Source organism: Pongo abelii, chromosome X, assembly GCF_028885655.2.
Source record: "Pongo abelii isolate AG06213 chromosome X, NHGRI_mPonAbe1-v2.0_pri, whole genome shotgun sequence".
NCBI classification, from domain to species: Eukaryota; Metazoa; Chordata; class Mammalia; order Primates; family Hominidae; genus Pongo; species Pongo abelii.
Window position 1 is genome coordinate 126,066,569 of NC_072008.2, and position 18,273 is coordinate 126,084,841.

At 39.8% G+C, this 18,273-nt stretch overlaps 2 protein-coding genes across 5 annotated transcripts in view; one reads left to right on the forward strand and one right to left on the reverse strand.

Moving 5' to 3' along the window:
• Positions 1-5,412: 5,412 nt before the first annotated feature.
• Positions 5,413-13,063, forward strand: ZBTB33 (zinc finger and BTB domain containing 33). 3 transcript variants are annotated; one of them, XM_002832055.5, is made up of 3 exons: positions 5,415-5,669; positions 7,362-7,459; positions 8,101-13,063. In XM_002832055.5, the coding sequence occupies exon 3, from the start codon at positions 8,103-8,105 to the stop codon at positions 10,119-10,121; it is 2,019 nt and encodes a 672-aa protein (XP_002832101.1). In that variant the 5' UTR covers positions 5,415-5,669; positions 7,362-7,459; positions 8,101-8,102; the 3' UTR covers positions 10,122-13,063. The 3 variants fall into 3 exon arrangements, with proteins under 3 accessions (XP_002832100.1, XP_002832101.1, XP_063577261.1); XM_063721191.1 differs by lacking the exon at positions 5,415-5,669 and adding an exon at positions 5,690-6,736; XM_002832054.6 differs by lacking the exon at positions 7,362-7,459 and having other exon boundaries at positions 5,413-5,669.
• Positions 13,064-13,312: 249 nt separating this feature from the next.
• TMEM255A (transmembrane protein 255A) overlaps positions 13,313-18,273 on the reverse strand; it is a 52,102-nt gene continuing 47,141 nt past the window's right edge. For both annotated transcript variants that reach the window (XM_054545015.2, XM_002832056.5), the window contains one exon: positions 13,313-15,694. In XM_054545015.2, coding sequence (XP_054400990.1) covers positions 15,536-15,694 — 159 coding nt within the window. In that variant the 3' untranslated portion in view covers positions 13,313-15,535. The remainder of the gene's footprint in view (positions 15,695-18,273) is intronic.

The following is an 18,273-nucleotide window of genomic DNA, read 5'->3' on the forward strand; positions in this document are numbered from 1 at the left end:
AGGTGTGTGTCTTGGTGTAAATAAACCGCTACTGCAACCGATTTCGCTCATCCTTTGGTTCCGCATTGAGGCTCGCCAGGGTCTAAATCCGCACAGAGACCACGTCTTCCTTAGGCTTCTACTTGAAATAACTGAAGGGCAGGAAGACAATCCACTGGAGACATTTCACAGAATGGCCATATCAACAACATAGTCAATTCTGTTCGTGTACGGGTGCTTTCCGTGAGTGTGTGTATTACATGTTCTATAATATTAGGCACACTCTGTGTCGTGTGTGTGTGCATAAAATATGTACATTTCGTTATGTGTGTATATATGTACATATATAATAAATAGGGCTGGCTCAAACAGATTCACATATTTTTTCGGAGTCTATTTGAATTAAAAGAAAAATCTGAGATGGGAAGAAAAGGGACAAAGTATTCAAAGTATTTCGTACACAACTGAAAGTGTTTATTTCAGTGTTGTCAGATTTATTAATAGCAAAAAGAAATATACAGTAGGCCACTTATCTTTGAATTTCAAATAAAGAATAATGTTTTAGTATAAGTATGTTCCATACAATAATACAGTAGAAAGTGACTACTTTCTATTAAAGATGAGGTGATAGCCACTGTTGTACTTCTTCCTCTTCTACTACTTCTAAAATTTGTTTCTTATATTCTTTTTTTGTTTGCTTGTTTTGAGACGGAGTCTCACTCTGTCACCCAGGCTGGAATGCAATGGCACGATCTCAGCTCACTGCAACCTCCACCTCCTGGGTTCAAGTGATTCTCCTGCCTCAGCCTCCCAAGTAGCTAGGATTACAGGTGCCCGCCACCACACTCAGCTAATTTGTGTATTTTTAGTAGAGACGGGGTTTTGTCACGTTGGCCAGGCTAGTCTCGAATTCCTGACCTCGGGTGATCCTCCCACCTCGGCCTCCCAAAGTGCTGGGATTACAGGCATAAGCCACCGCGCCCGGCCTTGTTCCTTATATTCTAAGGCTTTTCGCTTGCTGTTTGAGAAAGGGAAGTGGGGGCAGCCCCTGATATCCACAAACTGACCTTGCACTCACAATTAGGCATGTTCTTCTCTTGTTGAACATAAACTCACAGAACACCAATCCAAGAGAAGATCACTGGGAGCCTGACCAAGTGAGACAAAACAAGACCACTTCATAAGCTTGTCTAAGCACAGACAAAAACAAGTTCACTGTGACACCCAGAAAACACCAAACACCCCTTCTTGGCCAAGATAGGTCACTGCTACTTTGCCAGTTAATATACAGCTTTATCCTCCCTCTAGTCTGTCCTCCCTATAAGATTTATTGAAATGTGCAATCATACAATTGCCTCTGCTTTCTGATATATCTGAGACGGAACTCCTGCTTCCTAGACCTTCCCCCAAATTGTCCAAATCCTATAATAGGTTCATTCTAACAACTTCTTATTGAAACACATCATAGTTACCTATAGTGTGTGTTGTCCCTCCTTGGAGTAAGAGTAATAAACCCAATCTGTCAACTATGGGTATGTTTCTGGTAGTCTTTGGCTGAAGGGCATTGACACATTCCACTGCCTAAAATGTTCTTACCCAGATATTTATATGGCCCTTTCCCTTTGTTCATTCCATTCTTTGGCCATACAGCATCTTTTCAGAGAGGCTGTCCCTGACCACACAATTTACAATAACACCCTCATCATTCTCTATTCCTTTGCTCTATTTTTCTTCATAGCACTTACTACTTTCTGATATTGTATTATATATTTATATTATATATATATATACAAATGTTGATTGTATGTCTCTTCCATTATAATGTAAGTTCCATGAAGACCAATATCTCAACTTGATGATAATTATATCCACAGTGCCTACAATATTGCCTGGCACAGAGTAAATACTAAATGATATATATTTAATATGTATTGAAAAAATGAATGAAGTTTACAGTGTCGGGCTTTATAAGATTCATTGTCACATAGTCATAATCAATCTGTTGTTTGGGCTTAGTCTTCCGCTTAAATAGATTGGCTTACTGCAAAATCTCCATTCTTAATTCTTTATTTGGACTCATTTCTTATTTGATTTGACTTCATATATTGCCAAGTAATTTTCACAAATGACTCATGGGTAGTATATTCCCTCAATTTTGTTCAAGTTTGGAATAAGCTGTCTGTTGCTTTTTTTTGGTAGATTGTATTATTGTTAGCAATTATTGACGACTCCTTTTCCAGTAGGAGAGTTATATATCCCTGTCCAATTGACTTTGGAAAGTTTTAAGAAAAAAGGGCAATAGGCAGTATTAGACAGGTCACTTGAGAGATTTGTTGGGATTAAGCAGAAAAGGGGATAGTGGTGAGAAAGCAACATATATTTGGCACTTACTGGGTTCCAGACACTCATTCGTTCAGCATTAAGCAACCATCTCTATCTACAATTTGTTGGGCCAAGGGATGCTTCACAAATAAGTTAATACTTGAGTTGGGTTTTTATGGAAGACCAGGCACTTGCCAGGAACTAACCAGACAACAGGTTAAGCGAGGTGTGGCTATGAAGGGAATGACTATTCCAAGCTCAGGGCTCCAGGCTCAGACTTGAAGGCAGTAAATTGCATGGCATATTCTGGAAACCGTGAACAGTTTTACACTATGCATAGTTAATTCATTTAATCCTCAAAGTGACTCTGTGGGAAGGTATTATTATCCCTATTTTACAGATGAAGAATCAGGCATAAGATCAAAGAGCTAGTAAGTGGCAGTATCAGAATTCCAACCCACTCACATCTTCTGCTTAAGACTTTGTTTCTTCCACTCTACCTTACTAGGGTTTCTGCAGATCCCATGGAGTGACCTTACCAAATCTGTAACCATAAGCATAACATATAGGAAGTGCTCTAAGACTGAACGAGTATCACTTTATCTTTTGTCATCAATTAATATATATTAAGCACCCACAAGATCATTGGCATTTTAACACAGGAGAGGACAGTTACTGCCCTCATGGAATTCACAATCAAGTTCAAAAGGCAAGCAAACGCTGACACTAAGGCTATAAAACCTAACTCATTCCATTTTCAGCCAATAAAACCTTTCTAGAATGTGAAACAATTGATACCTCCAAATCCATTTGACATAGGTTGTTCTCTGACCTCAGGTGATCCTCCCATCTCGGCCTCCCAAAGTGAGTTGTTGTTGTTTGAAATAGAGTTCAAACTACTGGGTTGTTTGAAGTAGGGTTAAGCCCTCCAGATTAAAAACAAAAGTAAAAGTGAAATAGCTAGTCGAGAAACAGAAAATTAATTAAACTTCCCGGTGATCCTGCCCCAAAGACAATTATTAAGGCCACTCAGGCTTCTTGGTCTGTTCTGCTTTCCTACAAATAAAATTCCTTTCCTGACCATTGGATCCCCTTTCATTATAGGTAGCTTTTAAACTTGTTTAGTTTTTGCTTAGTTAGGGGGTGAGAGATACAGCAAGAAGGGAAGAGAAGGTTTACTGTGCTTTGAATGAACAAGTTTCATCATATGTTAGTTGGTACTCCAAACTTTTAAAATACTTTCAGGAAAGTGACAAAAGCAAGGCAATTCTGTTGCCAGCCTCGGTGATGTAAATGCTGGTGCAAAATAAATTGTATTGTGCCTTCCAGTTTACTGAGAGGTGACCAACAAACAGGATATCTAGAGTGGCATCTATTGCCACTGTGATCTGTATTTCAAAGATATGTCTCATTTTAGTTTTCATCAATTAAGCCACTGAAAGATAAATAGATCCTAAACTTTCAAGATATACTTTGTTCTAATTACTAAGATTTTTTTTTACTACTAAGTTTTGGAGAGGATAACTCAGAAAAATGGTTATTAAGTACTCAGTTGCCAGGAAAAATACTAATCTGCCTTAGTTTATTTTACAACAGCATACTTCTATTTGCCATGAAATATCTTTATAGTAAACAATGAAACTTACATAATGTGAAGTCCTAATCAAAAACCAATAATGCAATAATTCCCACATAGTTTGTTTTCCCACAATACAAAATCTTGGAGAAGAGCTTAAGGAATTGCATATTTCCATGTGAAATACAGCTATATTATACCACTTTGATGTTTTATTATACCATGTGGCTTTACTTCATTGAGGAGGATGAAGAATAGATTAGGGATAGGTAGATGATGACATCCATGTCTGATTTTCTGTCAGAGAAAATTAGATATAGTTAGATCTGTTTTCAGTCTAATATCCTGATGGACATTTTCAGCAAGATTTTTTAGGAAAGAAGCACAGGAATTCCACTGCAAGGTATTAATAGGTACAAATTTAAGATTTTGGAAATGAACTCAGTATTATCCTATATATATCTTTTAAAAAAGATAATGAAGGTAGTGAATGGCCTTAATTATGGCAGAAAAAAGTTACTAGTTGGTTCCTTAGTTGAATATGATCAATAACCAGCCTAAAAGGGAAACATTTTGCTCTCCAAACACCCATCCTGTTGCTTCATTCATTATGGTACTCAGTTGGAAGGGTATTACCAGAGGATTTTAAAAAATTATGTAACTCACAATGTATTTTTTCGGTCATTAAACAATCACTGAACACATACTATGTGTCAGACACTAAAGCCGTCTGAAGATGAAATGTTATGGAAATAGTAATAATAAAAAATTAAAATAGTAACAATAAAAAATTAAAAATGCAAGTGTTAATATTATTAATCTTTCAAGATACAGGTCAAATGACAGCATTCAATTTGCTATTCTCTTCTCTCTGCTTCTACACCTTGTACAAATATTTTTGTCCATGTTTGTGTACCTACCTACTGAGCTCCCTAAAGAGGTAGAGACCTTTGGGTTATTCATTTTTGTATTCCCGAGAGCCTAACATAGGGTTTTTGCTACAGATCAAGCAGGGGGTCAGTAAATGCTAGTTGGAATGAGGGAATTAACATAGTACTGCACCATTTAGTATTCAATTAAGAAGATAGTTGTCCAAACACTAAATTTCTTTCTTAAAAGTAGTTACTGTAATGTAGTTGCTCTCTTGTTATCCCAGAACTTGAATTACCATAAGAAGTTGTGAATTTATATTTGATTGTATGTATTTTGATTATATTTCAAGATGGTTTATCATCTAGCAGTCTAATAGAGCAGATTCAAACTTGCAAAATAAATGAAACCTGTATAGTCTCTAAAAGTTTGTATGCCCTAGAAGTTCACATTGAATTTCGATGAAAACGACTCACTTCCCTTCCATCCAATTGCTTGCGACTGTCTTACCCGATCTTTCCCTTTCCTTTTTTCCCACCCGTTAGTCCTCCGGAAAGAGCCGAACACACAAGAGCTTCCCAGTCTTCCTCCGCCCCCTTGCGGAAAGAGCCGAAGGCAGAGCACGGCGCCGAAGTGGAGCCGCCTCAAGCTCGGGCCCTTCCGGACCACCCCGGCCTGCGCTCGGAAGAGGAGGGCGCCTTTGGCTTCAGTGCTTCGCCCCCGCGCTGTGCCCTCTGTCGGCGGCGTGGGGCAGCTGTAGCAGCGTTGGCGGCAGGAGGCGGCGGCCGCGTCGACGTCGACCCAGACTGGAGCGACGTTTAAAGAAGGGGCAGAATCGCTGGGGAGTGCGGCTTCTTCTTGTTGGGGGACTCCCAGCCTTCCGCGCGTCCCGAGGAGGAGAAGCGGCGGCGCCGGGAAGCAGGTGAGGACCCGGCCCCAATCAGGGAGGAGGCGAAGGAGCGCGCTTGCCTTCTCCGTCCCTGGGCCGCGCCTGCGTTTGCATTCGCCTCACTTGAACCAGGAAGCGGCAGAGTCGGAGGCTCCGCTCCTCCGGCTCTTTCTTTGTGTGGGCCGGGGAGTGAAGGAGGGGACGAGTCGCGAGGGCCGCGGCGCGGTCCCCTTCGCCGTTAGGGGCCGAGGGGCTGCCAGTGCCCTGGGTAGGCCCCGGGGCGTGGGGAGCCCATCACAGAGACCCACTTGGCTTTTCCCTCGCCCCTCTCCCTGCTTTTTTGTGCCTCTTTTACTCCCCCAGCCCCTACTTTGATTTAGAGCTTTTCTGCCAGGCCCATCCTCCCCTTCCGTCCCCTTCCCGGGGTACAACAATGCCGCCTGCTTCGCTTCATCCCCCCCCACCAACACCCCACCCTGCCGTTCGCCACCTTCTACTTTCCCTGGTACCCCATATTCCTCCCGCCCTCACTCTGCTGTTTGTACCTCCATCTGTATTTGCAAGAAGCTTGCTTTGCACGTGAATTGGGGTTAAAAACCTCGGTTGCAGCTGGCAGGGTCCATATGGGGAAGAGGGAGGTGGAGGAAGGGAGATGAGGTTCAGCTGCCGCAGGGAGCCGCGTGTCGGTTTGTTTCACTCCCTCGCGGATGGCTTTTATCTCTTTCCACCGTCACCAGCTCCTCCGAACTGGCCCTCGGTCAAGGGTTTCACAGTGATGTGGAATGGCTTTTCCACAGTCGAATCGCAGATCTTCGGGGTGGGTTCAGACCGACTTGTGCTGTCTCTGGGGCCACCCTGAGTGGGAGGAGGGGGACACATAAACGAAACGAAACCGAGTCCCAGTGTCACCTGGACACGTACATTTGACGCATTCCCATATTGGAAGAACCCGTTTGCAAATGACAAAAATTGCGTGCCGTTTTCAGAAAACCTGTCTTTCCACTTAATATCGACTTCTGTCGAAATGCCCGTATTTCGGAAGCCCTGGTTTTTGGCAAACTGTCCAAAGGTCACCCTTTCTGATGATGAATGCCTTTATGGTAAGCTGGAATTCCTTGGTACTGTTAACATGCAACACCTTCTAATAATGTTTTAAATCTTTGATTTTTAGACTTTTTGCCTGCTGTTTGTTCTTAAGGTATCATTTTGAAAAATTTAGAAGGTATTTGAGACAGAACTGCCCTCCACCTATATATAACTTAAGCATTGTGACATCGACACCCTTTTGGTAACTTCAAAGGGAGAGAATATTAATAAAAATATTTCTTCACTAAAAGTACTTGTCAACTAATTGTTAATATATAATATCCATATATTAAAATATATCCATATATAATATGTATAGATATTATATATTTTTTAATATGGGTTTTTTTAAACTCTGGCCTCTTTGTTACTGGAAATATCTTCTGCAAAGTGCAAAAAACGATGTTTTGCTACTGCTACACAACAATGCATTCTACTGACATCATCCCCTTTTTCTAGAGTAATCTATTATAGTAAGTTAATGTTTTCGTTTTCACTAACTCATTTGGTGTGGAAAAAGTTCTCATACCAATGCACATGATTCTTTACCAACAAAATAAAATGTTTCGTGTTTTCTTGGAAGTGGGCATTTAGAAATGGTAAACTTTCCTTTTCCTTTGTCATATTTTTTCATGATAGTGTCTGTTGACTTCACTTGGCACTGTTTAACATTCCACCTCTGGAAATTGTAAAGATGGAGAGATGAGGGGAAGGGACAAGGGGATGAAGAGGAAAGGGTAAGAAAGATGTTTAATAGTTTATCAAGATGAGGCACCCCAATTTAAATAACAGAAAAATAATGGGACGTTGGGAAGTAATAATTGTCAGTGTTTATAAATGTCATTGGCTCCAGGGTGTAGATTCTGCATATATTCTTAAAGATTAGTTAAAATTAAGAGTATATATTTCAGACACAGTATTGCACGCACTGAGCTTTTCTGACATTTAAATCATTTACAGACGAAATAACTTCTGTGTGTTCATGATGATTTTCCTTAATTTTGACAGTTAAAAATCAACTCTTACCTCTTCTTAGAGAGAAAACCCAAAATTGGGACTAAAAATTAATTCTAATCTTTAATAATCACTTAGCGGAGATGCATGTATCTAATATTCAAAAGAAGGTGACTATGGAGATTACTGTTCAAATCTCTGTAACAATGTAAAACTTGCTCAACTCAGGAGCAAGCCATGAAATTGGCCACTTATTCCAAAAGCCAACCTGTATGAACAATTTCTGTAAAAGCCAAAAAATTATGCTGAACTTTGGTTGAAACTTGAATAAACTATTTAATGATGTTACGGCTTAAATTCTAAATAAGTACTTTTGTTTTTTCTCTCTAATCCTCTCCCATCCCCTCCTCTCTTTCTCTTAAAGGCATGGAGAGTAGAAAACTGATTTCTGCTACAGACATTCAGTACTCTGGCAGTCTGCTGAACTCCTTGAATGAGCAACGTGGCCATGGACTCTTCTGTGATGTTACCGTCATTGTGGAAGACCGAAAATTCCGGGCTCACAAGAATATTCTTTCAGCTTCTAGTACCTACTTCCATCAGCTCTTCTCTGTTGCCGGGCAAGTTGTTGAACTGAGCTTTATAAGAGCAGAGATCTTTGCAGAAATTCTCAATTATATCTATAGTTCTAAAATTGTTCGTGTTAGATCAGATTTGCTTGATGAGTTAATTAAATCAGGGCAGTTATTAGGAGTGAAATTTATAGCAGAGCTTGGTGTCCCATTGTCACAGGTTAAAAGCATCTCAGGTGCAGCTCAGGATGGTAATACTGAACCTTTACCTCCTGATTCTGGTGACAAGAACCTTGTAATACAGAAATCAAAAGATGAAGCCCAAGATAACGGGGCTACTATAATGCCTATTATAACAGAGTCTTTTTCATTATCTGCCGAAGATTATGAAATGAAAAAGATCATTGTTACCGATTCTGATGATGATGATGATGATGTCATTTTTTGCTCCGAGATTCTGCCCACAAAGGAGACTTTGCCGAGTAATAACACAGGGGCACAGGTCCAATCTAACCCAGGCCCTGTTGCTATTTCAGATGTTGCACCTAGTGCTAGCAATAACTCGCCCCCTTTAACAAATATCACACCTACCCAGAAACTTCCTACTCCTGTGAATCAGGCAACTCTGAACCAAACACAAGGAAGTGAAAAATTGTTGGTATCTTCAGCTCCAACACATCTGACTCCCAATATTATTTTGTTAAATCAGACACCACTTTCTACACCACCAAATGTCAGTTCTTCACTTCCAAATCATATGCCCTCTTCAATCAATTTACTTGTACAGAATCAGCAGACACCAAACAGTGCTATTTTAACAGGAAACAAGGCCAATGAAGAGGAGGAGGAGGAAATAATAGATGATGATGATGACACTATTAGCTCCAGTCCTGACTCGGCCGTCAGTAATACATCTTTGGTCCCACAGGCTGATACCTCCCAAAATACCAGTTTTGATGGATCATTAATACAGAAGATGCAGATTCCTACACTTCTTCAAGAACCACTTTCCAATTCCTTAAAAATTTCAGATATAATTACTAGAAATACTAATGATCCAGGCTTAGGATCGAAACATCTAATGGAGGGTCAGAAGATCATTACTTTAGATACAGCTACTGAAATTGAAGGCTTATCGACTGGTTGCAAGGTTTATGCAAATATCGGTGAAGATACTTATGATATAGTGATCCCTGTCAAAGATGACCCTGATGAAGGGGAGGCCAGACTTGAGAATGAAATACCAAAAACGTCTGGCAGCGAGATGGCAAACAAACGTATGAAAGTAAAACATGATGATCACTATGAGTTAATAGTAGATGGAAGGGTCTATTATATCTGTATTGTATGCAAAAGGTCATATGTCTGTCTGACAAGCTTGCGGAGACATTTTAACATTCATTCTTGGGAGAAGAAGTATCCGTGCCGTTACTGTGAGAAGGTATTTCCTCTTGCAGAATATCGCACAAAGCATGAAATTCATCACACAGGGGAGCGAAGGTATCAGTGTTTGGCCTGTGGCAAATCTTTCATCAACTATCAGTTTATGTCTTCACATATAAAGTCAGTTCATAGTCAAGATCCTTCTGGGGACTCAAAGCTTTATCGTTTACATCCATGCAGGTCTTTACAAATCAGACAATATGCATATCTTTCTGATAGATCAAGCACTATTCCTGCAATGAAGGATGATGGTATTGGGTATAAGGTTGACACTGGAAAAGAACCTCCAGTAGGGACCACTACATCTACTCAGAACAAGCCAATGACCTGGGAAGATATTTTTATTCAGCAGGAAAATGATTCAATTTTTAAACAAAATGTAACAGATGGCAGTACTGAGTTTGAATTTATAATACCAGAATCTTACTAAACTCCTTTGAAGTACTAGAAAGTTTTGTTTTGGATGATGGGGCAGGGGTTTCAGAAGATCTGTAAAACAAGGTGCGAACAAGTTAATTTGATCTGCCACATTATCTGAAGGAAGTGTAGTGGGATTTTTGTTGATAATTTTTAGAAGCAAATTTTCCTGAAAGTTTTGAGTAGAGGTGAGACCCCCTCCCCAAGTATCTGTTTATATAGTTAGTTTTCAGCTCATTTAAAAGAGGCAAAAATTAAAAGCTTGGAGAGATAGTTTCCTGAATAGAATTTGAAGCAGTCTGAATGTTCTTTGAAAATAACTGGAGTTATTAGCATACCCTAGTACATCTTACAGCTTTCCCCTTCCATGTTAGCACTTTACTGCTGAATTCTCAATTTTCTTAACATTGAGACAATAAATGTGTGTTTTGTCTTGTATATGGCATAAAGAGTAAATAAGTTTTAGAGTTGTTCTGGAAAATGTCAGAATAAGTCTCTACTTGGGTTGTGTAATCTGCTAGTCCAAGCGGACAGCAACCTCCTGCTACCCTCCCTCTATGAAAATAGCCATGCAGACAAGTTTCTCATCTGAAGAACAAATTAGATTTAGCTAATTAGAATTAATCCTGGCTTTCATTGCCATAGTCTGTAAAAGACTTTGGTGGCTAGACCACTTTATACCTTTGCAGTGTGGTCTCTGGGGGCAAAAAACTAAAGAAAAAAAATCTCTGTAATGGCAGATAGGAGGAGATGAAAAGTTCTGTTGCATGTATTTTTAATTCTCTGGCTACCACATAGTAGAGAATGGAATGAAGATTTCCTTTTTGCTTCTTAAGGTTAAAAATATTCCCATGAAAATTTTCAAATTTTGAATCTGAAAGCCACCAAATGAATCTTTATGTATAAATCCTTGTAAATGATAGATTCCATGGGTGAGACTTTACATATTTTGGGTGGGAGGCTACTGGCATATATTTTTAAATGTTCATATTGCGTAGAATCTCCAATAGGAAGTCTTTGAAATAGTTGAATCAATGATCTGGTATTTTCCTTTCGGCAAGATTTGTTAGGTTTTTACCCCTTCTAAAATAAGTGTTATTCCATCTGCAAATTGCTGCAATATTATAGTAATCAGAAACTACATAAGGAATGTTATATAGGCTTGTCAGTTCCCATTTTTCTTGACAACAATAAATACCACTTCTTTTTAAAATGACACGTATTTAAACACTTAGAAAATAAAGTTAACACTTACTGAAGTGCTAGTACTAAACTGTGCTAGTACTAAAAGAAAACAGGTTGGAACATGCATATAGCCTAGCATTTATAACAGAATTGTTGAACGTCTGTAAATGATTTTTTTTTTTTTTTTTTGCAAAGGAAAAAATTGATACTGGAAAAGATTGTTGTGCATAATTATTAGTCATTTGTAACCTTGCTTAAGTATTTCTTAGTCCAACATAGATATTTTCTTTCTCCTTACCATGTATTTTTAAAAATAGTCTATTTCTTGACTTTGAACTTAAAGCTTTAATCATAATTTCTCATGTATACATCATTCTTCTGATGGTAAGCTGGATTTGAAGGTAGTGGTTTCAGTGTTTCTTAAGTTGGTAGCTGAGGGTATCAGGCATCAGTTCATGCAGTAATACAAGAAAAAAAATCCTTTGCTTGCCAAGAGGTAGAGTGATGTGCATTTATCTGTTTTCTGTAAGTCTAGACCTTCAAACCATTTGTAAACTAACCCCTGGGAAATTTGAAATGACCTTATAACTTAAGACTGATCTCTGGAATCACCATATCTGTTTCTTTTTTGTGTAGATATTAATAACATTACTCTTTGACTATAGTGTGCACTCTGAAATGTTCTCAGTGAAAATTTGAGTTTCATTAATGCTGTTTCACCAGTTAGACATAATTACTTCTACCAATGTGAATGATACGGATGCCGGCAGAGCTTCCAGATCTTTCAGACTCAACTGCTAGGTCAATTAGTTTGTCATAATAAAACTTGGCAGTTTCTACAAGTCTATTATGACAAACCAGGAACTAATTCTATAATGGAAAACTATCCATTCTGAATAATAGGGATGTAATTATTTGCTGCTGCTGTGCTCTGTAAATTCTGAATATGACATTTAAACTCTGTGCCTACTAAAGGTATCTTCTGGAGTTTTTTGGGAGGAGAGAAACTGGAAAATTAAATTGTATTTTTGCCAGAAGACTCTTACTTGCATGTGTCTCAGGGTCTTCAGTTTTTCTATAAGTTTCCATATCCAAAGTTCAGAGTTCATGTGAAATACTTCTTTGGGGCAAAAGTCCTTCATTCCTGGTATTTATTGGATTGGAAATCTGTAGCAAGATGCTGTTTAAAATTACCATGTGGTTTTTCTATCTTATACTTAGCTGTCTGGCTATTGAACTTCCTTTTCTTGTTTGAAGTTAGCTTCAAATTTGCTCCTATGCTAAATTACCTGTAAATATTCTGGATAGGAACTACTTGAAATAGTAATTTGTTAAAAGATATGACAAAATGAAAATGCTTAAACTATAGAAATTTTAAAATGCCATAACAATCTTGCAAGACTAACTTTAAAATATACTTTAAATGATTATTATGATTTTGGTGGTAACGATCCCCCACACACAACCACTATGAAGAAATAATGCCACATTTTTCCCCATTGTACCAAAAAGATAAAAAAATGGTAAACACTGATCAAGGTATTTTGTATTGTCAAGGCATGCATATTATAAAGAATTAAATGCTAACTTAACAGCACTGGCTTTCTGGCTGGTCAACCATATGAAACCTTGTTCATTCCTCCGAGTACTGTAATGTTCACACTTGTACAATCTTCTCTGTCATGACTTTAAGTTCTACTTTTCATTAACCATGGCCTGATATTAGTTCTTAGAGCTTCTTGTGGCAAAAATAAAATGATTTAATTCTGATGTTTGAGTGCGTGTTTTACAAGATTGTCTTTCAGAAATTATATGGGTTTTTATATTGTTTTTCAATTTTTATAGCAGGAGACGGACTGTATTTCTGAAGACAGCATGGCAAAATTTCCCACTAGGTTTTATATGTTGGTTAAGAATGTCCCCTTTTATCTTGAACCCTAATAGTCAAAAGTGAGTCAGCTGCTGTCAGTTGCTTTAGAGCATTTGCTGTACTTTTATGGCTACCTTGACACAAGTGGATAAGGAGGGGAGGATAGTTTTATTCAGTTGAAACATCACAAAAGCAGTCTGAATTTTCAACATGGCAGTGATACAGATTTTAAGCAACATCCAGTTTATACAGGTTCTGGATTAATATTTTAATGTTTCATGCCCAGTTCAGTGCTTTAAAGCAGAATTAGGAATAAAGCAGTAAATATTACAAAATGCAGTCAAGATACATATTGGAAATACAAATCCCTTCATTACAGCAAATGTTTTGCAAAAGAGTAAAGCAGCAAATATTAATTTTTCTAAGGTAACATGCACTTTATATAATTCAATGTAATAAAAAAGCTGCTCAAATTAAGTGTTACAAAATCTATACTGTTTCAGGTTATTTTGTAAAGTAAGAAAAATACATAGAAATGAGCCATAGAATCTTCACACTTTAAGAAATGTGATAAATGTAGGATAAACTGTGTAATGGTGCCTTAAAAAATTAAATATGGACATTCACTAAAGCCAACGGTCAAATGTAAATGGCAAAAAAATTCATTGAGTATTACAAGTTGGTATTTGTTTAGTAAGTCAATTGGGTATTAGTCTCTTTCTGAAATCCAGTAGAATTTTAATATGCTCAGAACTGTAAAAAATCATAGTAATTTTGTATAACATAAAAGGATTATAGTTTTTCAGATTTAAAATCTGGATAAGACAACATTCATGATGCTGAAAGTTAAACTGAATATCTTGCAAACATTTACTGTTAATAATGAGAGAGTGCACTTCTTGTGCCTTGATTCTTGATGGCTGGGTGTCTACAAGGTAGATGGGAGCACCAGCATTTGTGCTACCTCTAATCCATCAAGTTGGGAGGTAGCAAAATTGGCTGGAAAATTTTCCAATGTGTGTTCCGTGTTTGGAGAACTGTCTAATTAGGTACCCTCCTATAGCCCCTGTATTTTTATGTTATAAAGTATAGGATTATTAATCTTCCTTTAAATCAATTCTCAGGTTAACATAAGATCACAATGAAGGTGTTCATTCTGAAGTGAAGGCATGGGTGCAAAAGTGTTTTAAACTCATCAGGTTGATGGTTTAAAGCTATGTGTAATTAAAAGAACTGTACAAATACCTACCACGGTGTGCCAGATGGATTTTAAATCTGCCATAACACTTAAATATTTGTCAAGTTGGCTACGTTTGAGGTTTTGTAGACTTGAAGCGGCATTGTAACACTTTCATAATCTTGAATGCTGTCATGACTGGTCTCAACAGACAAAAGGACCAATAAGACCAGTGGCATTAAAATACAGATGAGTCTTTTGGGGTGGGGTGCAGGATACGTGCGGATTGCTGGGGTTAAGCACAATATTTGAAGATTAAATAGTCACAAAGATTAGTAACAATTCATATAACGACCCAAAAACCTAATTTATAACATTTTTAAACTCTGAATTACAACCATAAGATTTATATCTCCTGTAGCAAATGTAATAATGTAACATGTAGTATAACCACTGTCTCCTAAGTGATCTACTTAAAACATCTCACATGTTGCTGTGTATTTCAGTGTTTCCGGAACAATACATCCTGTTCCCCACTACTCAAGATGCAAGAATATTGCACTTTTCCCATTAGGAGGTACCAATAACAAAAGCTGAGCTGAGTGATCACAACAGCCATTTTTACAATACTCACAGAGAAGGAAGGAGTAAGAGATATGGGCAGCCTTTTTCAGCATCCAGACACAAGCAAACAAAATCTTAGCCAGAACTCTCTGTATTGGAACTACTGTGTAGCCCCATCAGCTGGGAAATTGTCCTTAGGTACTGACTCTAGGGGTAGGGAAAGATAGGGCCTATAAGCCAGGTGCTTCAACCTAGGTGCTGGGGTGGCAATCTGCCAAGGGCCCGAGGGCAACACTCCTTTACATAAAGTGAAAAAGATGGCAACCACACTTCTGCTGAATACAGAGGTGGAGCATAGGGTAATGCAGGTCCAAACAAGCTTCTTGCTGGGCTGGCTTCCCAGCCTTGCTTAGAGAGTGTAAGCTGCCCTTCTTCTGTGCTGGGTTCAGCCTGGCCACCCCTGCTCTGCAATAATAACGAATAAGCTTCGTCCCTATCTTTCCCTAGCCTGGCAGGCCATTGTAAAACTTTATGCGTAAGAGTCACACTTTAAATTTTGTACCCTACACACTTCCACTGAAGCAGAAATACAAAAGCCACAATAATCTCAATAGCCAGCAGGCATTCCTCTTTAGGGACTGTAAGGTGGTGGCTTTTCAAAAGGTGGATAGTAGGGTGGAGAGTAACGGGGCGGTGCACTTGAGGACCACATGTAGCTGGGTGAGGGAGAGGCAGACTGGGGCTCATCAGAAAGTCCAGAGGGAGGGGAGGATGGAAAGACACTGGAATGCTGTGTGATAAAAAGAAAACGTTAGTTTAGGCAGTGAGTTTGCAATTCCCTGAACAGTCATTACTATTTAAAAATGAATATGGGCCAAAGCTTTTTTTCTATTTGGAAGAACGGAGAGCTCCCAAACCTCACAGAGTTAATGAGCCTGGAACAGGTGGTTCTCTCAGTCACTCAGGCTACAAGCCACCTGCAGAAATATGGAATCCTCCTCTGCAACCCCTTGCAGCCCACATCCAATCAATTGCCAAATCCTGTTGCTTCTACTTCTGTGTTGTCTCTTGAATCCATCACTACCTTTTCTACATTTATAACTCAAGCCTCCAATACCTCTCCCTTAAGCTGTGGCAACAACGTCCCAACTAGTCTTCAAAAGGTAATTTTTGGCCTTGAGAACATTTAATGAGGTTAAGCCAGTGATCCCTGGGAAAGTCTTTGCTAAAAGAGTATATCACAGAGAGGTAGTACAGTGGTCAGGAGCCCCTCTCATAGACAAGAAACCAAGGTCAGAGAGGTTAAATAGCTTGCTTGGATCTGGAGTCTTCTGACTCCAAGTCCAACATTTTCTACTCCACCTTAACTGCTGTCACCTCATCCCCAAGTGCAGAGTAGGTTGGAGAGCAAAGAGTAACAAAGGCATGGAGGTGAGAATGAGGAGCAATATGTCAGGTTGCAGAGACACTGAGTATTCAGTTTTACTTTGTGTTGTCTTACTTTGGGAAAGGTTGTTAGTCTTTGGGAAAGGAATGGAAATGAATTTTTTTTAAATATGCAGTGAATTGGCAGGAGTCATTTGCCCCTTTCTCTCCCTGGCCCATGTATATCCTTGACTCTAGTGATTTCCCTGCTGAAGGAGAGTTGGTCTGTTGTGTTTGTTGCTGTATCCTCCAGAGCTCAGAACAGTACTTGCCAAGTAATAGGTGCTCAATAAATCTTGAGTGAGTGAATACAACTTCAGGAGCATAGTAGATGAACTTGGCAGGCTTTTAAAAAATAAAATCTAGGCTGGGCGCGGTGGCTAACGCCTGTAATCCCAGCACTTTAGGAGGCCGAGGTGGGTGGATCACCTGAGGTCAGGAGTTCAAGACCAGCCTGGCCAACATGGCGAAACCCCATCTCTACTAAAAATACAAAAATTAGCTGGGAGTGGTGGTGGGTGCCTGTAATCCCGGCTACTCAGGAGGCTGAGGCATGAGAATCGCTTGAACCTGGGAGGCAGAGGTTCCAGTGAGCTGAGATCGCGCCACTGCACTCCAGCTTGGGTGACAGAGTGAGACTCTGTCTCGAAAATAAATAAATAAATAAATAAATAAATAAAACCTATGTCCAGATTTCTAAGCCTTGCTTGAGACACAGAAAAATCTTCCTTACCACATAATGTTAAGACTGAGAAGAGATGATAGCTGCCATCATCCCCTGCCTCCCAAATCCCATCCATTATTTCACTCCGAAGAAATGGCAGGGTCATAGAACCTGGAGAGCCCTTAAAGGCAAAACAACCTGAGGCAGTGGACTCAAGACAATCTAGATTCCTTCCTAAAAACTCAATTTTTCCCCTCCTTCCAAGAAGATACCCTTTGTTAAAAACATCGGTATAGTGATTTCCTGATTTTCCATCCTGCACCCTTCAAACTCTCCCTTCCTCCTCCTCTCCCTTCCTCCTGTTCTCTTGCTTTCCTCAACTAAGAACTCTCTCCTCTTAACCAGAGAGGGGAACAAAAACCCACCAGGGCAAAGAATCTCTGTGCCTGGGCATATAGCACTCACTGCCTCTCTAAATCCCACTACAGAGATGACATGAGAGGCAGCAGGCCAGTATTAGGTGTTCCCAGCCACAGAAGGGAGAGGCAAGTTTCCTGAAGTGAAGCTAAAGGCAGTTCTGTCCTGAGAGGCATTAAAAGGCTTCTGTGGGCAGCAGCTGCTGTGGGTGGCAGTTGTACACTTTGATAATAAAAGGGGGTGGTACAACGGCCCTTGGGTTTTCACTTCTCAGTTTTGTGTTTGAGAAGTGTGGGGGGAGGGGGTCATGATTCTCACTTCCCTTTGAGGATGCTGGGAGTCTTAAGGATAAAACTGAAGGGTTCCTGGCAGAGCTAGGGAGCTAACTGGCTGTAGTCCACACACCCTTGGGGTTTAGCGGGGGAAAAGGCCCACAGTACCAGTGCATAGTTTCCTAGCAACAGGCAGGCACCTTGGGAAAGATTTGGCTTTGTCGCAGCCAGGGAGTTGGCCTGGTGTATTCTGGTTCCTGCCTGAGAGTGTGACTTTAATAATGCTGTGGGCAGCTCAGGAGAACAGAACTTTGAATCCTTGTGCACCACCAAGCATGAAGAGCATCTAAATAGCCTACTGCTGGGCCTAGTCAGCTCCAGCTTCCTGAGGTGCTTCTTAGAAGCTGGGGTGGCCAACAGGCTGATGGTGCTCAAAGAGGAGCACCACCCTTTCAGGGACACGGATGGCTTTCCTCTTCCACCTTAGCCTGCCTCCTGCCTGCCTGATGGCTGACCCACACCCTTCAAGATCAATGCGCATTTCCGTCAGGGCATGCTTCTCTCTTCAGGAGCCTTGTGGGACAGTGACTT